This window comes from Cuculus canorus, chromosome Z (assembly GCF_017976375.1).
Source record: "Cuculus canorus isolate bCucCan1 chromosome Z, bCucCan1.pri, whole genome shotgun sequence".
Taxonomy (NCBI): Eukaryota; Metazoa; Chordata; class Aves; order Cuculiformes; family Cuculidae; genus Cuculus; species Cuculus canorus.
Genome location: NC_071441.1, coordinates 74,751,387 through 74,769,526, shown reverse-complemented (window position 1 = coordinate 74,769,526; position 18,140 = coordinate 74,751,387). Strand labels below are relative to the sequence as shown.

Genomic DNA, 18,140 nt, shown 5'->3' with positions numbered 1-18,140 from the left:
TATCTGTTGTGAAATATGGGAAATGCGACCATCCAACTAACCTGGTTTCATGAACGTTTTATTCCCAGCCACTGCAAGCTTCATGCTAATATTTATTACTCCCATAATACATGATAATTTAGTTATTTAAGCTCTGTAATGTCACGTTATATAGCTGGCACCTAATGTAGTAAGGGAGACTACTAAAATTGATTTTTAAAATCATAGAATTATTTATAGTGGAAAAGACTCTTAACATCATTGAGTCCAACTGTTAACCCAGCATGACCAACTCCACCACTAAACCATGTCCCTAAGTGTCACATCCACATGTCTTTTAAATCCCTGCAGGGATGGGGACTCCACTGCTTCCCTGGGCAGCCTCTGCCAGGGCCTGAGAATTCTTTCTGTGAAGAAATTTTTCTTACCATGAAGTCTAAAACTCCCATGGTGCAACTTGATGACATTTCCTCTTGCCCTACCACTTGCTACTTGGGAGAAGCTGCCAAAACACTTATTCCTTGAAACTAGAGCTGAAATGGAATGGGCTGTCAAAATACCCACTGCAGGTTTATCTCTGCAGTTGCAAAGGTGGTTTGGATGTCCTTCTGAGAAGGAATCAACATGGGCTTTTAGATTCATTTTCAAATGTATTGCACTCCAAAGTTTCTATAAGCAGGATATTTTCCTCAGGAGACATTATGATTCCCTGGTGGTTGATTGTGTTAACAGAATGAAATGCACCCACCAGATCAGAGCTGATCCTTAGGGCTCGGGCACATGAACGTGCTAGGGTGTTGGATGGTGAGAACTGGGTCAGAGTGAGGGTCTGTCAAGCCCAGAGCTGTTTCCAACAGCAGCAGCGTGGGATACTTGAGGAAGAGGAGGAGCTGAGGGAGAAAGTGTAATCTTTCCCTCACCCTCTGTGTCTTACTATGTGCAGCTCAGGGTGTCTCCTAAACTCAATACCATTTTTGTACATTAAGTAATTTTCAGTGAATTTTCACCTTTAAGTGCTTGTCCAGACTCTCCAGGAAACATTTAGCACCCGCGGCATCCCACGGCAATGAGTCCCATGAGTGTGCTCTGCTGCATGACAAGTGAATCCTGTTAATCTGGGTGGTTTTGCTGCCTTCTCCTTCTTGCAGAAGGGGTCATAGTTCACCTTCTTCGCGCCACTGATAATGTCGTCGATACAGTCTGGGGAGTTACCGTATTGCAGCTGAGCGATGGTAATTGCTATCTGCATGCTTTTGGTTAGTGGCAAAGAGAAGTAACAATGTTTAGCCTTAGGCTGAGGAGTAAATAGGCTCAATTATTTTAAAATTGCTGTGGGCTAAGAGGATGTACCCAGATGGCAACCACAAGTGAGCTGAAATAGTAAAACATGTGCCCAGAACCTGAAAAAATACTTCATATTTATGAATATAAATACACATTGCAACCTCTTATTCTCTTTCCTTATTTCCCTCACATCACTGCTTTCCATTTACAAATAATAGTTCACAGGGCTTTTACCAGATCTAGATGACTGCAGAGTTAAGCCTTGGACAAACAACATGCTCAGGTTTTATTCAGAAAAAAATGTACTTGTTTTTCCGCCCAGAAAGCAGGACAACTGTAGTCTAAATCATAACATATGTTGTCTTCATTGTTCTTGCATTAGTCATGTGGAAGACATATCCTATCTAAAACTTCACACAATGCAGCATGACAGTTAGTTGGGTGGGTAAAGTATTTATTACTGCTGGGATCCCAGGCTGTAGCTATCCTTTGCATATATTATGCCTGCTCTCTCTATATAATTTATATAATTTGGCTGTGCCACTGGTGACAAATTCCTGGCTCTATTTTTTGGAAAGGAGTAATGGGGTCAGAGATTGAGGGTTGTGTATGGCTTTTGTCAGATGCTTGGGGGACTTCGGGTATTAAATAAAAATGTGCTTGCATTTACTATTACTTCGAGGCATCAGATGCTGATCATTCTTTCCGTAGTTCTTTTTATTTTTTGGACTAAACTATTTCCTGCCAATGATGTGTGGAAGACTCAACCTCACACTGGCTTTCCCCATTGCTCCTCACATAATGAATACTTGGAACATGGTTGACGTTCTTCTGATATTCTCAATGATCAGACACAATGACAGCATCATTGTGTTTTCATAGAACTGTAAAATTGTTTGGTTAGGAAATATCTTTGAGATCATTGAGTCCAACAGTACCTGTCCACTACTAAACCATATCTCTGAGCACCTTGTCTACCGCCTTTTAAATCCCTCCGGGGATGGTGACTCAACTACCTCCCTGGGCAGGTACTTCAAACACCTGAGAACCCTTTGAGTGAAGAAATTCTTCCTGATATCCAATCTGAACCTCTCCTGGCATGACGGGAGGCTGTTTCCTCTCATACTGTCACTTGTTACTTAGGAGAAGACTCATATTAGGTGAGTCATTTTCATTCCTATTAGGTACCTTTAACACCTATTGGCTAATTAAGAAAATTACTAACCATCACAAGGCTTCGTTTTCTTTCCAGCATCACCTGGTCCCAGCCAGAAGTCATCCAGCCTGCCCCTGTTTTGAAATAAAATGCATTTAAATTGCTTGCCCAAGGTGGCTAGTTTTCCACGAAGCCCAGTCCAGCATCTGTCCCCATCAGTAAAGTTTGGCCACAATGGCTTTGCTCCTACTTCACCTCCCACTTGTGTTTATCCTTTCACTGAAATTTGACTGCAGTGGGGTGTTCAGAGCTGAAGAGACAATAATTGCAGTGGCAAAGGCTGTCAGGTTTCTAAGCTGCGAATAGTGTGTTTGCCTCCTCTGCAACAGCATGTCAGTTTTATAGTCCCACTTTAATGCTTTTAAACGCTGTTTTCCGTACAAAAACTGATGAGTGGCGTCTCTGTAATGGATATAAAGAGGGAATGAAACCCCCATCTAATTCCTTTGACTTCAGTAAAACTGATTAGGGAGAAAGTCAGCACTCATTTGCAAACAGGCAGTTTAGAGACTTTGCGACTGCAATTTCAAGGAACTTGCTCCTGGGTTTTTTTTAGGTGTTTAGAGCTCACCAGTGAGAGTCTAGTAACAATGAATTGCAGTAATGAAATTTAGTTTTTAAGTTTTGCTCTATGTCTTTTTATCTTGTCACTGTTTACTTTGAGATACTGATGTTCGACCTAATATATTTAGACTCCCTGAGCAAATTTAATCATTTCCAGACTCCCTATCTCCCGATCTCAGATAGGCACTATGTATTTTCTCATATCTCAGTTCATTTACTTCTACATTTATGCAAGATCAGTATCTGTAGGTCTGTAGAAATGCTAGCTTTCTAAATATAGGCCTCAATTTTTTCTCTGGTTTAAGGAATAAATCACCATTCTGGAAGAATGGCCTAAAGTTTCTCAGTATCTCAGTAATGGAATTATTTACCTAGAAAAAGTGCTTTTTTTCCTTCCCCCAGCCCCTTTTTTCTCCTTGCAAGAGAAGATACAGGAAATCTGGATTTAGCTCCCTCATCTGCCTGAGTAGATTTGGACCCAGATGATAAGCAGTCTTTCTAAAGTCATTAATTTCAGATTCTTTATTATCTCAGTTGCCATCAGCCAAGGGGAGCCAGGAAGAGTCTAATTATGGATAAACCAGACTTCTCTGTGTTATTATAGGAGCAAAGACAGAAGTAAATAACAAGGTTATGCAGCCCAAAAACTTCTTTGCCTCAACAGGGCTCTTCTCTCACTTCCACCAACTGCTATGACATTGTCTAGAGTTTTAAATAGCCGAACTGCCCCAATGACTCATTTTGTATGGCTCTTCCAATGGAGAAAGTATCCTATTGAACTTTTGTGATCTGGATGCAAGTCAAAAAGAAATAAAACACCCTTGTTTTTCCTTTTCTTTCTCTGAAGGAGAGCGGAACATTATCTTGGATCAGATCTTAAATTGTCCAGGCTTTGAACTCGTAGCACATGGCTTTTCCAGAGGCATGTTTCTGCAATGCAAAGACATGATTCCAAGCCTTTTGGGCACTTGTAGGCCATAAATCATTAAAAGAAACCTAAAGACCTGAGGTCTTACCCCTTTGTAAGGATTTGCTCAGTTATCAGTGTTGAGAAGGGCTTTTCTAAGCCTTCTTCTCAGTGCTCAACTGTTGCCTCATAAGCTTTGTTGATCCATGGGTTTGTTGAATAGTTTCTACTTTGAATAAGAAATTTGTTGAATTTCTTATGTTGAATAGTTTCATTTTGTTGAATAGTTTCTTTTCTTTGTTGAATAGTTTCTACTTTGAATAAGAAAGTGAGAGGAAGAGAAATAGATTTGTAAAAACTCTTCAAGGAGAGGAGAGTCCATTTATCACCCATGTATTTTAGGTAGCTCAGTACAGAGTAAGACAATATCAACTCCTTCGTCTTTCTGGGTGGACTCAAGTCAACCCCTTACACACGGCACTAGCGGGCATGCAAAGTGCACACCTGTGTAGCGTGCCAGCAACCATGGTGTGGCTGCTTAGTCATTCAGATTGCCCAAACCTGGCTTCAGCCCCTCAGGAAACCCAAGCACCAACATGCAGAGTCCTCCTCACCTGCCACGTACCTTCCTCTCTCTTCAATGGCAGTTTTTGTCCTTTCGCTCAACATTCCTATCTCAGACATGTGCTACAGGAATTACAGTGCAAGCAGAAGACACTGCAAAGATCTTATAGTTCTGAGTTGACATAACATTGGGGGGAAAAAAGACATACACAAATAAAACGGAACACCTGGAGAGAAGGCAAAGACTTCGGTGTTGACCTTGCACAGTCATTCATTTCTTCCCAATCTCCTGTAACTGCAGAACCCTTCACTACAAAGTGGGAAGAGCCCGAAAGACCATATAGAGCGATAGGATTATGAATTCTGTAAACACTTCTCTTTTCCACAAGCCTCCATGTTCCTCTTGGGAACAAATTATCCTGCACCTTTGTTAAATGTTTTTGCATCAAGTATGCCTGAATAAAATACAAAATATGCTTCAATTGCAAGAATACCACGTGAGAAACTGTTACATCTTTGTTCTGATCTGTTAAGATTTTTGCACAGGAGTAGTTTATCTGTTATATGGGGAGTGAGGGAAAGGGTTATCTGAGAGTGATTTATGGGTGGTTTTGACCCGAATCAAATCACGGACTGAACAAGTTGCGTAGACAACCGAGGTGGAGGGGCAGGGGACCTGTTTTCTAAAACTGTACCAAATGTTAAGCTTTTGCTTTGTCAAAGGTTGTGAGGGGTTTTGCATTGCCTGTCTGCTCTGATGAGAAATGTCGTAGTGTGAACTAACACGATCCTAAAGGAGAGATATACAAAATGGATCTATTTTTATTCTGCCACTGGCTTACTGAATGACCTTGCGTAAATGACATCCTTGTACCTCATTTTCAATTATGTAAATTAGGAATAAAAATTATTCACCTTCTTAAAGTGTTTTGAGATGTACTGATGCAAAGCTAGATGCTGTGATTTTAACATCTCACGATGAATGCTGCGTTTCTAGCGATCCGACACTGCTATCAAAACTCCCATCGCTTTCTGGGTGGTGTCTCAAGTAGTGGGGTTTATGGATGGATGGTCATCTAACCAGGGAGGGGATAAATAATGTCAGAGGACACAATACTGATGAGCTGTCTTTGCAATGGTCATTACTTTATGTTTCAGAAAATGTGAACATTTAAAAAAAAATGCGGTTCGGCGGCTGAGCAGAACTGGTTGATGGTTGTGAACGACTGGCCCTGAGCAGACAGTGTCACAAGCAAAGCTTTCCTTTCCTTCCTATAGGAACATAAGCACCACTAATTACAACTATTATTCATGATTAGGCACCAACTGCTTTCAGAACTAAACCTAAAGAGGATCTGCTTCAGGTAGGCAAAAGAAAAGAGAGCAAAGTCAATTAATACGGCCGCAAAAAGTGGTCAGTTTTACTTCCAGGGACATGTACATAGCAGAGTTTGGATGTGATTCTGCCAGCACAGATTTTATTCCACCAGCTCGCAAATTGCAAGGATTAGTTAACATCCATTAAAGTAAGGTCAAGCGCTTGGTGCCTGGTGAACCACTAGCATTGGTTCATTCTTGCTCCTTTTCTCCTATATTTCTGCATGTCAGAACAGCTTAATGTTTTAGGGGTGAATATAGACTGGGACAAGTGGTGGCTGTTCCCAAGAGGGGCAAAAGGAACTTCTGGGCCTGTGAGTTGGGGTTTTAGGTAACTGGAGCGGTAATGTCATTATCTGTGTTACATCTGCTACTTCTAAAGTCAGAGTCGATTGCACTAATCACTGCAGAAACGCATGACAAGGAGTTTACAATCTAATCTGTCTGTCCAATATCAGGAAAGCACCTGGGAAAAAGGCAAGATGGTCTTGCAAAGACCTTGCAGGTGTACACAGAGGGACTTTGCCCAGCATCACCCAGTTGTCAGTTTGGACCGTCTTCAAAAGGAGGATAAATGGGACAAATAACTGCTCTTTTGGATAAAGACACTTGGGGAAAAGAATACATTTCCCTACATGACACTAAATTATACAACTGCCAGAGTCAAGCAAGCAAAGTGATTTTGTTTTCCCCAAAGCTCTTCTCCTCCTCTAATTACATTTGAAATGTTTTGCATGCTATTGAAAATGTCACTTCCAGCTGCGGACTATAACGGAGCCTTCATGGCACAGCCACCAGTTTTATTAGGGCATCTTGCTGCTGGGGATTTTGATGGTGGCAAAGCAGGCCTGGAGTGAAGTACCTTTTGTTACAAACATTGAACACTTGTTACGGTGACAGAGGATCTTCCACAAAGGCACAGTGGTGGCCAAACTATTTTCAAGACCGAGACCTGCATAATCAAGTAGAGGCTGTGCAGAGAAATACTATTTCTTCCTTTCTACCCCCAAGCAGTAATGGAGACCTGTGGTGGTCCTGCTTTTTAATGGGGTCACTGCAGAAAAGCCCACAATGCTCTCCAGGGCATTTATGCAGTTGATTTGTTCCTGACCACTTGTTCTCCTGGTACTGTTGGTCGAGGTGCCAAAAGAATACAGACAGATATGCTCTGGACCTTCTGCAAGCACTAGAAGTTGAGTGATGGAGCAAGTCTGGCTTTCACGATGAATCAGAATCCACCCTCAAGCAGTGTGGAGGGAAAAGGCTGATGAGCCATTGCTGCAGAGATCCTCCAGTTTCTCCTGCGTGGCCAGGTTGTGTTCACAGTGGACAGGACCTAGGAAAGTATTTCCACCCTCTATGTCCACACCACTTTTCTGGCTCCTCATTCCTTCCATAAACCAGCTTGTGCTAAGGATATGATGCCCCTGAGAGTTGTATCTGTAAAGGATGTAGTTTCCTTTCCTGTTGTTTCTTAAGCGTTGTAATGTCTCTGGGCTGGATACTCTGCAAAAAACTGCGTAGGAACAGATGGTGTAAAAAGGGTAATATCCTGAAACCAGAATTTCAGGACCTGAAAAGCTGCAAGCAGTTTCTTCTCCTTTCCCTCACGTGCTTCCCAGCGCACAGAACCAGCTCAGTGGAAGGAAAGTCTTATGTTTAGACTCTGTGCTTCACTGGACTTTGCATTTTTTTCCAAGATCAATGCAAAAAGAAATTATAGATGTCTTTTCCCCATCTGAAAGAAGAGAAAAACAATGCCTTGGCTAGTAAATCAGAATAGTTTCTTCAGCCCCGAACCATCCTTCAATTTCCATATCAGCTTTTCAATGGGGTTTAATGCTGTGGCAGTGAAAGCCTTGATGTGACACCACTCCTGGCACCAGGGAACATGGACAGGGTGGGAGAATGTGCTGCTCTGGACATAGTCAATACACCATTCACCTGGGGTGAATTATTTTTTTTGAGAAATGAAACACAATATAGGATTCTTCTGCAGCCTTCAGGTCTCCTAATCTCATTTAAGTTGCTAACTATCTGGAAGAAAGAAAGGAAAAAAGAAAGACCTGTTCTGTGGAGAGGGAAGAGAAATATTCTTTTCTTCAGAGCAGAGAGGAGGATGCTTTGCGATAGCTGCAATTTTTTCTGAAGTGACCAACCAGCTCCTTGATTTAAGATACCCTTGTGCTGAAAGGGACACCCTGTTGGTATTTGCTTTTCAGTGTCAACCTCCTGACAGAGCCCAGAGCTTGCTCTTTAAATAGCCCAGAGATAAATGCATCTTTTGCAGGGAACACTAGGAAAAGCTGTACTTTGTACTTGCTTTGCCCTCCACTCCAACATATGCTGGAAAGTCAGCTCCGGCCCACCTCCCCCTGTGATAAAAGAACAGGTTTTTGTTGCAGCTCTCCTGGTGAGTGGCTGCTGGGATCAGCCTGGAGAAGAAGGGGGAGGGTTTGTGCATCTCATTCAGTCTCTTTTCTGAGACTGCTGCTTAGCACTGATCCTGTCCCAGTCATGCCGTTCACTGCTGGCAACACGACTAAGATCACCAATTTATTCTATCCCAGTCTGCAGTCATTGATCTCTCTCACTGGAGAAGGATGGGATGTTTTCTTTCTTTCATCCTGTACTGTTTTAACTAAAGTTTTGATGGAAGCAGAAACGCCTTCTGAATATGCTGCAGAGGTGTTCCTTGAACTTAAATGGAAATGAGCCTGCCAAAAAGATTAACAGCTGACACTGCCAACATGCTTAGAATACATTTCTAAACAGCCCCAAAGAGCAAGTTGCTCCAGGTAGAGAGCACTGGGAGCACTGGGGAATTCAAATAGATCTGCCCAGGAGGCAATAAACTGGTGAGGATCTCTCAGGTTATTACATGCCATCGCACCCTGAAAACTCCGCTTTGTACCTCTGTTGTGCTGCTGGAGCCTGGAGGAGTTCTTGCACATTTGGGTGGTGCTCCCATCTCCTCTGACTTGGTGCTGCGTGTTTGCACAGATCTTGTCATTGACATATGGCACTGTCCTCCCAGTTTGAGAGAGACAAGGTCATAGTGGTCGAGCCGCCTTCCCTGGAGGTGTTTAAGGAACGGGTGGATGAAGTGCTGAGGGACATGGTTTAGGGAGTGTTAGGAATGGTTGGACTCGATGATCCAATGGGTCCTTTCCAACCTTGTGATTCTGTGATTCTGTGATAGTGGAGAGAGTCAAAGACCACAGACGTGATTAAGGAATTGGAGCATCCTTTGTATGAGGACAGACTGAGAGAGCAAGGGCTGTTCAACTTGGAGAAGGCAAGGCTCAGGGGAATTCTTACTGATGTGTACAAGTGTCTTATGAAGGGAGTAAAGAAGATGGAGGCAAACTCTTCTCACCAGTGCCTGGTGACAGGACAGGAGGCAATGGGTGCAACTTCAATTACAGCAAATTCCATTTAAACATAGAGAAAAAGCTTTTTTTTCTCTGCATGTGCAGTCAAACACTGGCACAGCTTGCCCAGAGAGGTTGTGGAGTCTCCATCCTTGAAGATACTCAAATCCTGACTGGACACAGTCCTGAGCAACTTGCTTTGTCTGAGCTTGCTCTAAGCAGGGGGTTGGACAAGATGTTCTCCAGAGGTCCCTTCCAGCCACAATGATTCTGTGCTTCTGTGTCCCTGAAATTTAAGGGGCAAGTGACATCTTTGGTTGAGTTCCATGCTTTGTAGCAGATAATTTCCTAGCTTGAAGAAGGTTCAGGAAGCCGAAGTACAAAATAGGAATGGTGGTGTGGATGGTTGGCAGTCCACAGGAGCGGGCTGATTGTTGACATAGCTCAAAAAGCTGCCATCATTTTCTTTTCAGAGCTAAGGAAGATTAATATTTGCAGACGAAGGAAGTAGGCACATGGCAGTTTGTTCTTGGGAGAACAAGAGCTGTTTAATGTCTCTGAGATGTAAATAATAAGTCAGCAATGATGTCTCATCATGAACATAACCCTTCTTTGTCTGACTAATAACAGGACTTGTAAGTAGAAATGTCAGAACCTCTATCTCCCCAGGCTCAACAAGGACTTCTCCTATTAAAAAAAAATAAAAATCAGTAAATTGTTCCCAAATGGCCTTTTCATCATTTTCAAGTTGCTTTTCCAGTGGGAGAAAAACCAAAAAAAAAACAAAAAAAGCCAAAAAAACCCCGAAAGCTGAAAAAAAACCCAAGTGAAAGAGAGCTATGACTCCTCAAAAGGCCCCAAAGAAAAGATTTGCTGATTTGGTGTAGCATCCATCATTTTAGTCTGTGCCATGCTCGTGGTCAGTCACAAGCACTACTGAATTCACCCTGGTTGCTTGGCAAAGTCAGGAGAGCATGGGTAATTTCCTGCGTGTGCTAGCTGGCAGGGTCAAAGGAACAAGTTATAAATTACCTTCTCAGCTTCAAATCCGAATATGAAGACTTCGGGGGTAATACGGGCCATGGGGAAAGACACTAAAACCTATAACTTGTTGTCAACTAACACTGTCAAAATGTGGAAGGACCACCACAAACCATGCACACACTGCCATGTCTTTTTTAACAGCTACAGACATGGGATGGAGGGCTGGGGGTAGGTGGAACATGAAATCATGTCTTTCTTTTAGCTTTAAGCTTTCTGTTCCACTTAAAAACAGAAGGAAAAATCACCTACAGCTTCTGTGACAGAAGCTGCTCCACCAACTTTTGCCCCCACACCCTCTGATTTCCAGAAGATTTCATGCTTCTGGCTCTGGCAAGGAGTTCTGCAGGGATCAGGTTCCTTTGGGGCTTTGCAAGGGTTTGTTGTTCATAAACTACAGTAGTGCTCCTCCCTGGGTTGGTCCTGTGTTATATATTGAGAGGAGGCTCATTGGTCCTGCTCACTGCTGCTGCAGAAGCCGAATCTCATGCAAAGTGTTGGGCAAGGACAAGTGATGTTGCCTTTCCCAGGAAGCCTAAAATCATCTTATCCAGGACCATGTTCCAACATCTTTATTTCTGATCAAAAGGCAGCTACTCCCTTAAAATCATGGTCTGACTGTAGAAGGGGGATTGGATTATGGTTTTCACCAAGTCAACATTGTTTTAGGTATCGGAGCCACATTGTGTTCACTGGTGACATTATCTGCGGCAACTACCAATCTTTTCTAGCACTAGCAGGGTGCTACTGAGGAGCGGTATCTTACCCCCTCACCCAAGCTTTGTGAAAATAAAACAGTTTTTATTTTGTTTCTCTACTAGGAATCGCACCAGGTTGGCACTTGGAATACATTGACGTGATGGACTCTGCTATGGACAAGACATTTCGCTTCCAGTGTGATCGCTGGCTGGCTAAAGGTGAAGACGATGGGCAGCTCATAAGGGAGTTGGCTTGTGCCAATAACGACATCCTGGAACTGAAGGAACGGACCAGTAAGTTTGGAGTTGACTTGTGGCATTTGCTGAGGCACCTCAAAGACCATAACACCACATCTCCTGCAAGCTGCTCTGCCAAGGATTGCCGTGCAATGGGCATTTGTATTTGTAGGCTTTAAGGGCTGGATTATTTAAGACATTCTTTAGTTCAGAAGTGCAATGCTGTGTTGAGAAAGAAACAAATCAGGATTTATGAGGAAGAAAAAAATCTCCTTCTGGGTTGAAACCTAAGAGGAGCCTATCTGCAGCATTTCAATCCAGCAGTAAGCCGTAAGGACACATGGTTATTGTCTCATTAGAAATAATGAGCTCGAGCCTGTGAGGTGGAAAATAACTTCAGTCCTTAAAGCTTTGTAAGTAACATTGTTCCGGCTCCCTCCTTAACATGTTCTGGGCTACCAGCTCAAGTATCCCAGCTGAACATGATGACTGGGCTTAACGCCCCTTAGCCCTCTGTCTGCTCTGGGTAATTCCACGGAGTCCAAGGTAATCACACTAGTGTCTGGTGAGGTAGGCGAGCAGGAGAGCAAGAGTTATTTAACTGCATCGATGATACGCAAAGTGCATCTTGAGCACTCCTGCATCACAGTGCTCTTCCTCAGGAGAGCCCTGGAGAATTAATGGTCACGTAATGTCAGTGTGATTTCCTTCAGCCCCTGCAAAAAAGGAAAAAAATCAGCCTTGTGGTTGAGTACTTGCATGTACATGGTTGAGTACACAGCATCTGAGCACATCCTGTTGGGTAGATGGATACCCTCACTGTCCCTGTAAGGAACCGTGGTGCAAAAACTGTAGGATTTGGGCTCTGTTAAAAAGGGAGTGCTTGGTTCAGCGTAGATCTGGTCACTGCTTATTCAAGAGCAACTCCGTCTCTCTTGCTAGCTGATGGAGCAGTACTCACATTTTTCCTGTTCTCTATTCCTGGATGAAACCCAAAGCATGTGGAAGTCGAAAGTCCCATGGATTTCAGTGTGGTTCCATCCTTAGTCTGTGAATGCTTTCTTACGTGCTGTGATAAATATTAGGAAGAGAGTTTTTAAGCAAAGTGACAGGCAAATGAAGAGATCTTTCTGGCCATCTGCTCTTACTTTTTCTGTTTAATGTGTGTGTTAATTATGATTTAAAGCCTATGAGATTGTCACAGTAACAAGCGACAGAGAAGATGCAGAAACAAAGGAAAACATCTGGATCATCTTAGAAGGAAAGTTGGGACGCTCCAAAGAATTCCTTATGGAAAACTCCTCCAAGAAAAGAAGATTCGAAAGGTACTGGGACTGGATGGCTATAAGCCACAGAGGGGCAGATTTAGACGAGATGTAAGGAGGAATTTCTGCACCGTGAGGGTGGTGAGGCCCTGGCCCAGGTTGCCCAGGGAGGTTGTGGCTGCCCCATCCCTGGAGGTGTTCCAGGCCAGGTTGGATGGGCCTTGGGCAGCCTGATCCGGTGGGATGTCCCTGTCCATGGCAGGGGGTTGGAACTGGATGATCTTTAAGGTCCCTTCCAAACCAAAAACTATTCTATGATTCTATGAATGTTGAGCGAAAGGAAGTCCTCACCAGTTGTGAGTCTTCCACAAATGCTCACCTCTTCTCCAGGATAATCTACAGAGCTGTGCTTGTCCCTTATGTTTATCACTCCTCCCCTTCCAAAAAGCCCAGTGGCTTCTCACCTGGAGTAAAAGGAAGATGTGAGGTTAATTTCCGATGGGCAGACACCGAGCAGGTTTAGAAATCATAAGAAAAACACGTGTGGTGTGAGAAAATGTAGATGATGAGTGAGAGAGAGAGTGAGTGTGTGTGTGTGTGTGTCTTTTTGTGTTAGTACATACAAACAGGCTTCTATTGAGCCTGCAGGGGAGCTGTGTATTTTTGAGCTGGGAGAGGCAGAAGGAAGCTGGAGGTGTTTTTAGTTCCTTTTACAGCATCGCGCTGGCAGTGAGAATCAGAGAGAAAGTAAAAATAGTTGGAGGCTAAATGTTGTCAGAGCTGCTCAGATTTGACTTCCCAGACGAATCTGGGTGGTAAGGCTGAAAGATCACTGTCGCGTGAGGAAAGATGGATATCAGACTCGTGAAAAAACAAGCTGGAGGCGCATCTGTGTAACGTGGGGCAGATTCCTTCTGCCATGTGGGACAAAAGTGCTCCAGCTGTGAGATGGGTTATCTGATTTGTTTAAGGACACAGCATGCCCTTAGGAGACTGGACCCTCTTCAAAGTCTCAGATACTGCTGATTTCTGTTGCTTCGCAGGGAGGAAAGGTTTTTCTTGCGTCTCTGTAAAGGAAGGTGAAATTTCATCTGACGGGGACTCCAGTATGACTGGTTGAGATTTCATGTTAAACGTGTAAGTTTGGGAGGAGCTTCCTCCTGAGCTTCTGCTGCTGGTGTATACAGTGGAGTTAAAGACACCACTCTGCAAAGCATCGGTCACAGTCCATCCTTGGAGGCAGGTTGGAATAAGGACCAGTCCAAGAAGTTAAACCTAACAGATCCACAGGGGACATGACATGGAGTCAGCCAAGGGTTTGACAGAGACCTATTGTTTCTCTAAACTGTTTTCAAGCTGAGCTTCAGGAAGAGTGGCTGAACTAGCAAATCTAAAACAGCTATGATGGGTAGATGTATAACAGATACAGTATCTGTCAAGGATGAATGAATAAGTGCCAGAGGGGAAATTAGTCATTCTTTAGCTTTATCTATAATGAGGCAAATTGATTTTGTATGTGGAACAGCTCAAGTTTATCCTGGGAATGTCCTAGTGGCAACAATTTAAAGTGTCACCCCTTAATCAGAGAAAATACTAAATTTAAATGTGGAAATTATACTTTGTGTTGAATGATTGTAGGTTAAATCAAATGACTCTAAATGGAGGCTTATCTACTATCTTCTGTGGCTACGTGCAAATTACTTAATGTCCATATGAGATGAGTCACTGCCAGTCTTCAAGATAGTAACTGAAACTGCTCTTTGTTTCCTGTAGGGGAGCAACAGACACATTTCAGTTTTCTTCAAAGAACATTGGGGATATTGCAGCCATCTGCGTTGGCCACTGCCCAAAAGATGGGAAGAAGTCATCTGCAAAAGCTGATGTCTTCTGGCATGTCCAAGAGATTATCATAACGGAGATGGAGCTTTGCAACAAGTAAGTGCCTTCTCATCTGCAAGGAGCTGCTCCAGGAGGGCATGGAGAAGCTGAGCAGCTCTGCATGCATCCTCCTGAAGCATTTCAGACCCAAGCAACAGCAGAAAATCTTAACAAATCTTAATCCCTTTATGCAAGATAAGGAAAAAGTGTTTGGTGTGTTAGGTACAGAATGTTCCTACCTGACTTGCCTCTGCAGTGTTAGAGAGGGTGTTCACACGAGCAGGTGAGTTTAGATACAAGATGGTTTGGGTGAATCTTGCGGCTATGAAAAATGAACGCCTCAGCTTGTGGAAAATGATTAGACTGAAAATTTAGGGGTTTGTAGTATGCACTGCACAGACTGGCCTTTAGGGATGTCTTGTAAAACGAACTCCTAGAAAAAAAAAAAAAAAAAACAAAGAAAAAACTTGAACCTCTTATTCAGACTGATTTGGATAGGAGATCCTTCTGGTATGTGGTCCAAAAGGCCCACTGGAAAGGATGCAGTCATGCAGGACAGCTACTCTGATTAGAATATGACTGAAATCTGCCACAGCCAGAAAATGAACATGTCTGAAGAGCTCTGAGCCCATCAGGTACTGCACGTTTTGGTCTGAGTCCTGTCTTCGGAAGGGTTGGCATTGACAACTCACAGAGCAGACAGTGCAAGGACTACGCGGGAACAGGAGAAGATTGTTCATTTGCAGAACAAACTGCCTTTCAGAGAAAATATCCACAAGGTTATTGTGGATTCCTCTTCTTCTCTATGATATTTCCATTGCTGCTGAAGAATTTAACGACAAGGAGCTTGTTCCAACTGAAACAATTGAGTGTTTAAGAAGAAATCCTTGAAGTGATTTTTTTTTTTAGAAGCTAAGAGTCTCTCCTAGCAAATTAATCAGCCAGCAGAAGAGCTACAATAATATTTGCTGAATGAAAACTCAGTCAATTACATACTAAAACATGTTCTTTTCTCCCAGTGGGGAAAAGCCTGGAATCCTTGAAGTCCAGCTGTGCAATCAAATCCTTGCACTAAGCTCGTTGGGAGCATGCTGAAGCTGCAGAAACAGTATGTTTTGAAAGGACCAAAGATCTTCTCAGAAAGCCCTAGTTTTTTAAAAGCTGTTTTAAATTAAAGAGGGCAGCCAGGAGATACCGGTAAAGCATCCAGCTCTTTGTGGCACTGAAGCAGGGCTCCAGTTCTGCAGACGCATCACTTCACAGCAGTGTTTTCTGTGCAGACAATCAACAGGAGCAGACCTCACCATGAGAGTAAGCTCTCACTTCAGGTATTGCCGATCTAAAACATCCCAGAAACCCCACCCAGTCAAGTCAAAGACCAAACTAAAAGAGATTTGAGATTGCTGCAGCAATAGTTTTGAATTACACTGGGATTTTTGTCTTTTAGTAGTAGAGCTTAGTATGTGAAAGGGCTGTATTTAGAAGGTTTTTCTTGCAAATCCCAGGGCTAGAAAGGTCATCTTTTTTCTTCTTGCCCCTGGTGAAGACTGGCACGCTTCCTCATAACTCCAGACCATGAGATATTACACAGCCCAGGAAATAAAAAAGCACCTTCAGGCAACCACTCTGCCCCACCCTCATCCAGTTTTTGTGTCTCTGAGCCTAAAATTTTGTTCCCACCAGAATATCTCATCTACAAAGCTTCTTCCCAGAGAAAAGAGTGCTTTACTCTCTGACTGTGGAAAATGTCAAAAATATTGGAAGGGTTTAAGAAGCACAGCACTGCTGCAACTGAAACAACCCTTCCTCATAGTGCTTATTTTATGTACACGCAGTGCAATCCAGGTACAATCCCTCCAGGAAGACCTGCTGCAGTTTTGCAAAGTGAGGGGGGAACAACCCGTTTGGAAATGATCTGCATCATTGGAAATGAAATACTTCGTTAAAAGCAGAGTGCTCCAGCCTCTGGCCAGCTGCCAGGCATGCAGTAATTTATGGATGTGCTGTGTGCTCCCTGCACGTCACCAGACGCAGCACTGCAGAGCCAAGAGCTTTCAGCATCTGGTGCCTATCATTTCTGTAGTTGAGGCTTTTTTTTTTTGCTAAGGATGGGCTGGGAGATCTAAATGAAGAAACGGGGGATGTAAACCTCCTCCTCCTCCTGTCTTTGCCATTCCATTTTTCCTAGTTCTTAGCCCAACCTTAGCCGTACCATCAGTGAGGATAATCGCTGAGCTCCCTGTGAGGACAGCTGCGTGGATGAGACCCTGTTCTCAAACCAGTTAAACTCAGAAGCTCTGGGCTACTGGTTGCTAATCTTGCCTCAGTGGGTCTGTAAATAGGTATGCTGCAGGAGAGGCAAAAGCGGTGACAGGTGCCCCACACCAACCCTCGACGTGCAGGGTAGCTGTCTAGGGAGATGCTGGATTTTCCTGTTGCAATGTTTGGTCGTGGTTGTCTTTCTAGTGCTGGCACGAATATGCAAAAGTACTGAAAAAGAATTAGTATTGAACTGTGGCCCAATAATGTGGCCACCTAAACCCTTAACATTCTGCTAATTTTCCTTTGGTAGATACTTCTTCAGGTGCAACGTGAAAATCCCTCTGCGTTACAAGAGGCGGGACTACAAAGTCTTTGAGTGTGCCAAGGTCACCGAGAGCTTTGCCAGCAAAGCCCGGAGCTTGGTGCCAGTCAAATATGAGACAATTGTGGTCACAGGCTTCGAAAAGGGAGCGGGGACTGACGCCAACGTGTTCATCACCATCTTTGGGTTGAACGGGGACTCGGGGAAGCGGGCGCTGAAGCAGAAGTTCAGGAACCTCTTCGAGCGAGGCAAAACCAACAGGTTTTACTTGGAAACGCTGGACATGGGGGAGCTAAAAAAAGTCCGAATTGAGCATGATAACAGCGGTCTGGCTCCAGGCTGGTTGGTGGAACGAGTGGAGATCACCAACTCAGCGACTGGCGTGACAACCATATTTCCCTGCGGGAAGTGGCTGGATGAAAACCGAGGCGACGGGTTAATCTGGAGGGAGCTTTTTCCTAGGTACTGAGGACGGCAAGATGGCAGGAGGGTTTTGTTCCTTTCCACACATGGATTTTTTTTCTCCTTCTACTGTTTTATATTGCATTTTTCTTCTTAAAATGCCGTCTTTTATACTGACAGATTTTTAGTAGCAAGACGTGTTTCCTGGGTTAACATTTTCTAAAAGTAATATTACTGTTTTTTAAAGCATATATAAAATTGTGAATTAAATAAATGCATTTCTTGCTTTTTTTTGATATTTAAATCCACAACAGCAGATTCATAAACTATCATTTAACAGCTCAGATTCTGTCTTATGCTTTCAACACACCCTTGCCCAAGCTGGGAAAGCCCACTGGCCTCTTCCACTGATGATCCCCCCTTTCAGATGAGTAAAAGGGATAAAGGAATTGAGCCAATATATTTAAGAAAATTGAGCTTGAAGATCCTGTTTTTTCCCCCCTTCTGGCAACGGTAAGCCCTGCATGTCCATACACACACACGCACATCTCCAGAAGGCACCTTGTTGAAAGCAGTGGGCGCAGCAGGACTTGCTGCAGGAAGGGTTGGGAAGGTCTCGTTATCCACCCAGGTTTCAGGTGGTGGATCTGGGCGATGTTTTTCCACCCATGGCTTTTTCCCCCATACCAGATCCAGCTCCTGGACTGTATTCATCCAAGTCTGCCCAGAGCTGAGAGCTACAGCTACGGTAGCCGGAGCAGAAAACCTAC

The 18,140-nt window shown here is 43.6% G+C and overlaps 1 protein-coding gene across 1 annotated transcript in view; it reads left to right on the top strand.

The window, feature by feature from the left end:
• LOXHD1 (lipoxygenase homology PLAT domains 1) overlaps positions 1 to 17,610 on the top strand; it is a 186,826-nt gene extending 169,216 nt beyond the window's left edge. Inside the window, exons 39-42 of the mRNA XM_054054590.1 lie at positions 11,128 to 11,298; positions 12,428 to 12,566; positions 14,280 to 14,441; positions 16,957 to 17,610. Of these exons, the coding sequence (XP_053910565.1) occupies positions 11,128 to 11,298; positions 12,428 to 12,566; positions 14,280 to 14,441; positions 16,957 to 17,437 (953 nt within the window). The 3' untranslated portion in view covers positions 17,438 to 17,610. The remainder of the gene's footprint in view (positions 1 to 11,127; positions 11,299 to 12,427; positions 12,567 to 14,279; positions 14,442 to 16,956) is intronic.
• Positions 17,611 to 18,140: the final 530 nt, after the last annotated feature.